This window comes from Malaclemys terrapin, chromosome 13 (genome assembly GCF_027887155.1).
Source record: "Malaclemys terrapin pileata isolate rMalTer1 chromosome 13, rMalTer1.hap1, whole genome shotgun sequence".
Taxonomy (NCBI): Eukaryota; Metazoa; Chordata; order Testudines; family Emydidae; genus Malaclemys; species Malaclemys terrapin.
This window is the reverse complement of record NC_071517.1, coordinates 40485943-40496172: the sequence shown is the minus strand read 5'-3', so window position 1 is coordinate 40496172 and position 10230 is coordinate 40485943. Positions and strand designations below refer to the sequence as shown.

The 10230-nt window shown below is 48.3% G+C and overlaps 1 protein-coding gene across 1 annotated transcript; it reads left to right on the top strand.

The window, feature by feature from the left end:
- Window positions 1–3037: 3037 nt before the first annotated feature.
- LOC128847466 (zinc finger protein 250-like) lies at window positions 3038–9780 on the top strand. The gene is made up of 5 exons (XM_054046904.1): window positions 3038–3203; window positions 6139–6226; window positions 6750–6876; window positions 7501–7611; window positions 8191–9780. The coding sequence occupies exons 2-5, from the start codon at window positions 6203–6205 to the stop codon at window positions 9756–9758; spliced, it is 1830 nt and encodes a 609-aa protein (XP_053902879.1). The 5' UTR covers window positions 3038–3203; window positions 6139–6202; the 3' UTR covers window positions 9759–9780.
- Window positions 9781–10230: the final 450 nt, after the last annotated feature.

The following is a 10230-nucleotide window of genomic DNA, read 5'->3' as shown; positions in this document are numbered from 1 at the left end:
GACTATCAGCTGAACCCCGAGCATACGGGCAAGATTCTCTAGCCAGACCTTCTGGAAAAGTTCTCTGTAGTAACTTTTAATATCCCATCATTGACCATTGTTATCGACCTATTCACTAAAATCACTGTATCCCATCAAACCATCCCCTCCATAAACTTATCAAGCTTGATCTTAAAGCCAGAAAGGTCTTTCGCCCCCACTGTTTCCCTCGGAAGGGTGTTCCAAAACTTCACCTCTCTGATGGTTAGAAACCTTCGTCTAATTTCAAGCCTAAACTTCCCGACGGCCAGTTTATATCCATTCGTTCTAGTGTCCACATTAATACTGAGCTGAAATAATTCCTCTCCCTCCCTGATACTTATCCCTCAGATATATTTAAAGAGAGCAATCCTATCCCCCCTCAGCCTTTTTTTGGTTAAGGTAAACAAACCGAGCTCCTCGAGTCTTCTTTCATACGACAGATTTTCCATTCCTCGGATCATCCTAGTGGCCCTTCTCTGTATCCAGTTTGATTTCATCCTTTTAAACATGGGAGACCAGAACTGCACACAGTACTCCAAATGAGGTCTCACCAGTGCCTTGTATAACGGAACCAGCACCTCCCTATCCCTACTAGAAATGCCTCGCCTAATGCATCCCAAGACCGCATTAGCTTTTTTCACGGCCACGTCACATTGCCAACTCATAGTCATCCTGCGATCAACCAGGACTCCGAGGGCCTTCTCCTCTTCCGTTACTTCCAACCGATGAGTCCCCAGCTTATAACTAAAATTCTTGTTAGTTATCCCTAAATGCATAACCTTACACTTCTCACTATTAAATTTCATCTTATTACTATTACTCCAGTTTACAAGGTCATCAAAATCTCTCTGCAGGATATCCCGATCCCTCTCCGAATTAGCAATACCTCCCAACTTTGTGTCATCCACAAACTTTATCAGCCCACTCCTACATTCGGTTCTGAGGTCAGTAATGAATAGATTAAATAAAATCGGACCCAAAACTGAACCTTGAGGAACTCTACTGGTAACCTCCCTCCAACCTGACAGTTCACCTTTTAGTACGACCCGCTGCAGTCTCCCCTTTAACCAGTTCCTTATCCACCTCTGGATTTTCATATCAATCCCCATCTTTTCCAATTTAACCAATAATTCCTCATGCGGTACCGTATCAAACGCTTTGCTGAAATCGAGGTATATTAGATCCACCGCATTTCCTTTATCTAAAAAATCTGTTACTTTGTCAAAGAAGAAGATCAGGTTGGTTTGGCACGATCTACCTTTCATAAAACCGTGTTGTAATTTGTCCCAATTGGCATTGACCTCAAGGTCCTTAACTACTTTCTCCTTCAAAATTTTTTCCAAGACCTTGCATATTACAGATGTTAGATTAACAGGCCTGTAGTTACCCAGGTCACTTTTTTTCCCCTTCTTGAAAATAGGAACCACATTAGCTATTCTCCAGTCAAACGGTACCATCCCCGAGTTTACGGATTCATTAAAAATTATCGCTAACGGGCTTGCGATTTCCCACGCCAGTTCTTTTAATATTCTTGGATGAAGATCATCCGGTCTGCCTGATTTAGTCCCATTAAGCTGTTTGAGTTTGGCTTCTACCTCTGATTTGGTAATGTCAATCTCCACTCCTTTATTCCCATCCGTCTCGCTTCTACTATTCCTCGGCCTTTCATTAGCCTCATTCAATACCGATGCAAAATATTCATTTAGATATTGTGCCATATGTAGATTATCCTTAATCTCCACTCCATCTACAGTCTTAAGTGGTCCCACTTCTTCTTTCTTTGTTTTCTTCCTATTTATATGGCTATAAAAGCTCTTACTATTGGTTTTAATTCTCCTCGCAAGGTCCAACTCTACTTGGCTTTTGGCTTTTCTCACTCCATCTCTACATGCTCTGACCTCAATAAGGTAGGTTTCTTTGCTGATCCCCCCCTCTTCCACTCCCTGTACGCTTTCTGTTTTTTCTTAATGACCCCTCTGAGATGCTTGATATGTCGGCTCTGGGAGGGAGTTAGCAACTCAGCATGTTATATAAGAGAAATGAGCCGCAGTGAGTGATTTCATACAGACATAGAAACTGATAGAAGACACTTTTACATATTCAAAATGTGAGAGGCAGAGTTTGAGGGAGGGAGGGGGTGTCTGTACAATATTTCACCGCATTCAGTCTCCTGGCTGGAGCAGTAATGTAGCCCTGCGCAGGACTGCCCAGAGGATTCAGCGTCCAGGAGTGATCTCGGACAGCGTTGGAGCCACGGCTGTGTAGCGCACCAGGGCCGCTCCTGGACACGGCATGCTGAGACACAGGGGCTTGGGGGAAGACGGTGGCGGGGGCAGCCTCCGATATTCTCGTGGGGGCCCCTGTGGAAAACTGCCCCTCTTGCCCCCCCGGGCAGCCCTGGCCCTGGCCCTGCAACACTTGTATAGGATAGAGAGGAGCTGCGATGATGAAGCTTTGACAGGCTAGGAATTGGAGACCTGTGCCTTTAAGACCCCAGTCCCAGGAACTCACCCTCTGCTCCGGGGCTGACATGCAGCCTCCTGTGAGCAGAAAGAAAACCTCCTCTGCACCCCCGACACCCCTAGATTAGCGAGCACAGTTGGTGCCTCATCCCACGGGGTCACTGTTCCCCTCCCCTCCCCTCCCCTCCCCATCCCACCCCACCCCACCCTAAACAGGGGTTTTGTCCCTGCACGGGGTCTGGCAGCATCTCCCCCCGGGCTTAACCCCCGGCTCCCACGAGTTTTCCCCTTCAGCCCTTCTTCTGCCACTAGCTACAGTAGCTTGAGCCCCCCCGGCCAATAAATTTCTGCCCCCTGCTCAGACCCTGACAACCCCACCCCCGCTGCGATTTGCCCCCTTAATCCTTTTAAACCCCTCCAAAGAGGAGGCAGCAAATCGTAAGCAGAAGTAAGGGCAGAGAGAGGGCAGCGGCTACAGCGAAGGGTACTGGGCATGCTCAGTTCGGTGCGCATGCTCAGTACAGCCAAAATAGGGAAACAGGAGCAGGGTCGGTTTGCGTCGCTGGGAGCCCGGAGCCCGGGCTGCAGCCGGGAGAGGGGAATCTCCAGCAGGGCCCTTCCCGCTGCTCCCCAGGAGCCTCTCCCAGGGCAGAGCCCCCAGCCCGGCCAGGCCCCTTCCCGGCCCGGCCCCTGCCCCAGGGGGCCCCGCTCGGAGGGAAGGTGAGAGAGACCCGCCCCCCCCCCGTCACCCCCGGGCTGCAGGGGGAGGAGGATAAAGAGGGGCAGGGGGTGAGGGCAGGCGGGGGGAGCGGGGTGGGGGCAGGAGGCGGGTGCTGGGGATGCGGGGGGCAGGCTGGGATGGGGGCGGGGATGCACTGAAGGGAAGATGGGGCGATGCGGGGGGATTGTGGGGCTGAGGGGAGCGAGGCTGGAATTGGGGAAGATGTGAGTGGGGGGCACTGCGAGGAAAGGGGTGGTGTGGGGAGACTGGCGGGGGACAGAGGCAAAAACCCAGCCCCCCACACCCTGCTCCCAGTGTGTTACTGTCAGACACACCCGTGCTGGTGGGGTCTGTGTCTCATGAGTTTTGGGGTCGCCCAGGGCCCTGGTCTGATTTCTGGGCAGGATTCACATCTCAGCCACACCGGAGTCACTGCTGCTTTGGGAGGCAGGGAGTGTGGATGGGCCAATGGGATCAGCCTCTGCCTGCCTGTCCCTGGGGGCTGCTGGGGGAGTCCAGGGCGGCTCATTCTTTTTAGGTGATGCCATCAGAGGGCTCCTGCTGTTCCTAAGGGAGAGGGGTTTAAACGGCAGTGTGGAGAAATCCACCAAAGTGGCCCCTTTAGTTCTGCTTTTTTCCCAGGGAAGGGTAGAAGAGTTGTCCTGGAGGCCAAATTTAGGCTGCTAGGGAAGAGACTGAAATCCAGAACCTCTATGGTGGCATTCTCAGAAATGCTCTCAGTTCCACGCGCAGGGCCAGGTAGGCAGGAAGTCAAATCCTAGTGAGGCAAATAGAAAGGAGCATAAACGCTGCCAAATTAAGTGTAAGAATGTAATAAGAAAAGCCAAAGAGGAGTTTGAAGAATGGCTAGCCAAAAACTCCAAAGGTAATAACAAAATGTTTTTTAAATACATCAGAAGCAGGAAGCCTGCTAAACAACCAGTGGGGCCCCTTGATGATCGAGGTACAAAAGGAGCGCTTAAAGATGATAAAGTCATTGCGGAGAAACTAAATGGATTCTTTGCTTCAGTCTTCACGGCTGAGGATGTTAGGGAGATTCCCAAACCTGAGCCGGCTTTTGTAGGTGACAAATCTGAGGAACTGTCACGGATTGAAGTGTCATGAGAGGAGGTTTTGGAATTAATTGATAAACTTAACATTAACAAGTCACCGGGACCAGATGGCATTTACCCAAGAGTTCTGAAAGAACTCAAATGTGAAGTTGCGGAACTGTTAACGAAGGTTTGTAACCTGTCCTTTAAATCGGCTTCTGTACCCAATGACTGGAAGTTAGCTAATGTAACGCCAATATTTAAAAAGGGCTCTAGAGGTGATCCCAGGAATTACAGACTGGTAAGTCTAATGTCTGTACCGGGCAAATTAGTCAAAACAATAGTTAAGAATAAAATTGTCTGACACATAGAAAAACATAAACTGTTGAGCAATAGTCAACATGCTTTCTGTAAAGGGAAATCGTGTCTTACTAATCTATTAGAATTCTTTGAAGGGGTCAACAAACATGTGGACAAGGGGGATCCAGTGGACATAGTGTACTTAGATTTCCAGGAAGCCTTTGACAAGGTCCCTCACCAAAGGCTCTTATGTAAATTAAGCTGCCATGGGAGAAAAGGGAAGGTCCTTTCGTGGATTGAGAACTGGTTAAAAGACAGGGAACAAAGGGAAGGAATTAATGGTAAATTCTCAGAATGGAGAGGGGTAACTAGTGGTGTTCCCCAAGGGTCAGTCCTCGGACCGATCCTATTCAACTTATTCATAAATGATCTGGAGAAAGGGGTAAACAGTGAGGTGGCAGTTTGCAGATGATACTAAACTGCTAAAGATAGTTAAGTCCAAAGCAGACTGTTAAGAACTTGAAAAAGATCTCACAAAACTAAGTGATTGGGCAACAAAATGGCAAATAAAATTTAATATGGATAAATGTAAAGTAATGCACATTGGAAAAAATAACCCCAGCTATACATACAATACGATGGGGGCTAATTTAGCTACAACAAGTCAGGAAAAAGATCTTAGAGTCATCGTGGATAGTTCTCTGAAAATGTCCACATAGTGTGGAGAGGTGGTCAAAAAAGCAAACAGGATGTTAGGAATCCTTAAAAAGGGGATAGAGAATAAGACTGAGAATATATTATTGCCCTTATATAAATCGATGGTACGCCCACATCTCAAATACTGCGTACAGATGTGGTCTCCTTATCTCAAAAAAGATATATTAGCACTAGAAAAGGTTCAGAAAAGGGCAACTAAAATGATTAAGGGTTTGGACCGGTCCCATATGAGGAGAGATTAAAGAGGCTAGGACTCTTCAGCTTGGAAAAGAGGAGACTAAGGGGGGATATGATAGAGGTATATAAAATCATGAATGGTGTGGAGAAAGTGGATAAGGAAAAGTTATTTACTTATTCCCATAATACAAGAACTAGGGGTCATCAAATGAAATTAATAGGCAGCAGGTTTAAAACAAATAAAAGGAAGTTCTTCTTCACGCAGCACACAGTCAACTTGTGGAACTCCTTACCTGAGGAGGTTGTGAAGGCTAGGACTATAACAGAGTTCAAAAGAGAACTGGATAAATTCATGGTGGTTAAGTCCATTAATGGCTATTAACCAGGATGGGTAAGGAATGGGGTCCCTAGCCACTGACTGTCAGAGGGTGGAGAAGGATGGCAGGAGAGAGATCACTTGATCATTGCCTGTTAGGTTCACTCCCTCTTGGGCACCTGGTATTGGCCACTGTCGGGAGACAGGATACTGGGCTAGATGGACCTTTGGTCTGACCCTGTACTGCTGTTCTTATGTTCTAGCATTTGGATCAGAGATACTGTTACTGGGAGGGTCTGAAGAGTCTGGGGGGCAATCGGGGTGTGACATGGACTGAAGCCCCTTCTGTAACGTTCCCAATCACCCCGACAGGCTGAAGAATCACATCCACATTTTGTTCCAGATAGGCCCGTCTTCCAGGAGACAGGGAAGGGAAATGTCTGTGATGGAGCCAGCTCAGGTAGGGGATTTTCAGGGAGCTCCTGGGCAGGGGCAGGGAGGAGACAGGGTGTGATAAACCTGCCGATTTTCGGTGTGGGGCCATTGGTGACGGGGAGGGGAGACGGGACATTCCCCCATTTCTCAAACAGGATATAACACCATTGCACAGGTCTGGGAACATTTTCAAGGCTCTCAGTGCTGGAGTGACACCCCACTAGCCTGAGGCTGCTGTGAAATATGAAGGGCAGTGTTGGGATTCCTGTCCGTGTCCCCGGCTCAGAGCTCTGCTTACCGTCTTAGCCTGTGACTGGCAGGTGTGTGGGAAATGAGAAGACCATGCCCTGCTCCGTCTGCTGGGGGGACAAGGAGCTCTCACTTTCTCCCCACCTCCTGAAGCCTCCTGGCTCCTCTGAGCAGGGTGGGGGTGGGATTCTGCTACTCTAGCGCTCCCAGAGCTTCCATTTCTCTATCCTTCTTCCTGTGTGACAAGTGGGATTATGGCTGGAGCAGAAGGTAATGAATGGGGGCTTTTGGTGTTCCAGATGCCGGTGACCTTCGAGGAAGTGGCTGTGTATTTCACCCAGAGGCAGGGGGCTCTGCTGGACCCCGCTCAGAGAGCCTTCTACAGGGATGTCATGCAGGAGAACTATGAGATGGTGACCTCGTTGGGTAAGGGATTCCCATACCCTCAGATACTAGAAGCCGTGGGGTCTGCGTGTCTGAATCTGGACAGGTTCTTCCCAAGTCAGTTAGATCAGAGGCGAGTGAATTCCATAATGTGCAGCTGCCATGTGAGAGAGATTTGCATTTCTGTGCCGTCTCCAGTGTCACATGTGTGTGAAAACCCAATGGACAAGCTCAACCATCCCCACCCCTCCAGCTTTCAAAGGGGCGTAAATCCAGCATTGTCCTGTCTGTGTTGTTTCTTGCTGCACACACAATCCCTGTTAACCTTCCTCCTTGCTAATAGCTCCAGCCATGGAGAGGTCTCTGGCCTTTGCAGGTTTAGAAAGAGGCATGGGTTTAAGTCCAGAGCTGTGTGTGAGTCAGCAAGGCCCCCAGAGTGCACAGATCTTGGGAACGCCTAGTGAGGGTGTAATAATAATTCAACTCACCTCCCCAAACAAGTTCCTTTGCGCAAGCAGGCTCAGTGACCATTTTCCCATCCTCTTGGATTCCACGTTCCTCCACCAGAGCACAGGGACAGGTTCCACTCACGGCATGTCCTTTCTGACAAATACTCCACCAATGCTCCATGCACCCTGATCTTGTCTGATTTCACCCTCTGCACAGGATTCCCCCTTCCCAAACCTGAGCTGATCACCCAGCTGGAACGAGGGGAAGAGCCATGGGTGCCCGATCTCCAACCCTGCAAAGAAAGGCTTCCAAGATGCACCCTTACAGGTGAGGACTGACACAGAAACCATCTAGGGAATGAAGGAAGAAGTTGAGAATCCCAAAATATGGTGTGAGTAAGCACCCTCAGTTCTTCCTAATCTCAGCCAGGACAGGGCTGCAGTAATCAGATATAGCTCACGCCATTCTACCCAGCCTCTTCCCTGCAGGATCACAGGTATCAGAGTAGCAGCCATGTTAGTCTGTATCCGCAAAATAACAGGACTACTTGTGGCACTTTAGAGACTAACAAATTTTTGAGAGCATAAGCATTCATGGGCTACAGCCCACATCTTAGGATGCATAGAACATTTCATTCTATATGTTCCATTCTATATGCATCCAGAGAAGTGGGCTGTAGCCCACGAAAGCTTATGCTCTAATAAATTGGTTAGTCTCTAAGGTGCCACAAGTACTCCTGTTCTTTTCTCTGCAGGAGTTTGCTTCCCAGCTTTCCTTCCCTGTGAGTGTTTGGGTGGGATGTGGAGGCGGAGTCCAATTGCTCAGTCTTTCTGTTGGGTTTTCCCTTTGTGCTATTCCTCTTTCTCCCCAGCACAATGACTCCTGTCCGGATTCTGTCTCTCCCAGCAGGTGCTGAGCGAGGGAGTGAGAATGAGGAGGGGAATCATCATGAGGAAGTTCCCGGGGAAGTGGAACCACAGGGGACCATCATGGGAAGAGCTGAAGGGAATTTCTCCCAGTGCTTGGAGCAGGCAGAAACCTGTGGAAGTTCACACACATCAGACAGGCTTCTGGGAAACCACCGAGGGAAGAAAGTGGATGAATCTATTAATGGTGAGGGAAGAGAGGAGTATCCCAGAGCACGGCAGACAAATCCCAAGGAAGAGACACTCTGGCACTACCCACAATGTGGGAAAGGATTCAATATGAGCTCACAGCTTGTGACACATCAGACAATCTGTACTGGAGAGAAACCCCTTCAATGCTTGGATGAAGGGGAAAGCTTCAATAAGCTTTCAGATCTTAATAACCATGGGAGCAGCCACACTGGAGAGGGAACCTGTCAATCCCTCGAGTGTGGGAAATGTTTCATTTCGAAGACACAAATAATTAGACATCAGTTAAGCCACACAACGGAGAGACCCCATAGGTGCTTGGACTGTGGGAAAAGTTTCATACAAAGGTCACACCTTGTTCAACATCAGGCATTCCACACAGGAGAGAGACCCCACAAGTGCTTGGACTGTGGAAAAAGTTTCATACAAAGGTCAGACCTTGTTAGACATCAGGCCATCCACACAGGAAAGAAACCCCACGAGTGCTTGGACTGTGGGAAAAGTTTCACAGACAGGTCAACCCTTGTTAAACATCAGGCAATCCACACAGGAGAGAGACTCCACAAGTGCTTTGACTGTGGGAAAAGTTTCATAAGAAGGTCAGATCTTGTTAGACATGAGGCAATCCACATAGGAAAGAAACCCCACGAGTGCTTGGACTGTGGGAAATGTTTCACGGACAGGTCAGACCTTGTTAAACATCAGACAATCCACACAGGAGAAAGACCCCACAAGTTGTTGTACTCTGGGAAAAGGTTCATACAGAGGTCACACCTAGTTAGTCATCAGGCAATCCACCCAGGAGAGAGACACCACAAGTGCTTGGACTGTGTGAAAAGTTTCATAACAAAGTCAAACCTTGTTAAACATCAAGCAATCCACACAGGAGAGAGACCCCACAAGTGCTTGGACTGTGGGAAAAGTTTCATACAGAAGTCACACCTAGTTCGTCATCAGGCAATCCACACAGGAGAGAGACCCCACATGTGCTTGGACTGTGGGAAAAGTTTCATAAGAAGGTCACACCTTGTTAAACATCAGGCAATCCACACTGGAGAGAGACCCCACAAGTGCTTGGACTGTGGGAAAAGTTTCATACAGAGGTCACACCTTGTTAAACATCAGGCAATCCACACAGGAGAGAGACCCCACAAGTGCTTGGACTGTGGGAAAAATTTCATACAGAGGTCACACCTAGTTCGTCATCAGGCAATCCACACAGGAGAGAGACCCCACAAGTGCTTAGACTGTGGGAAAAGTTTCATAAGAAGATCACACCTTGTTCAACATCAGGCAATCCACACAGGAGAGACTCCAGAGGTGCTTGGACTGCTGGAAAAGTTTCATATGGAGGTCTGACCTCATTAAACATGGAACAATCCCCACAGGATCTAAATTTCTGTAACACGTGGCATGAAAGGGTTAAGCAACTTGCATGTAATTGACTCAGATTCAACTTTTAGAGAGAGATATAACAGTGTCCCCACCTTAGATAAAGTAGAGTTTGAAATGTAAATGTGTATTTTTAAAGACTTAGAAGAAGAGGGCAAGTCACGTCTGCGTAACCTAATTGCCTTCTATGAGAAGATAACTGGCTCTGTGGATGAGGGAAAAGCAGTGGATGTGTTATGCCTTGATTTTTAGCAAAGCTTTTGATATGATCTCCTACAGTATTCTTGCCAGCAAGTTTAAGACGTATGGGCTGGATGAATGGACCATAAAGTGGATAGAAAGCTGGCTAGATCATCGGGCTCAATGCGTAGTGATCAATGGCTCCATGTCTAGTTGGCACCCGCTATCAAGTGGAGTGCCCCAGGGGTCGGTCCTGGGG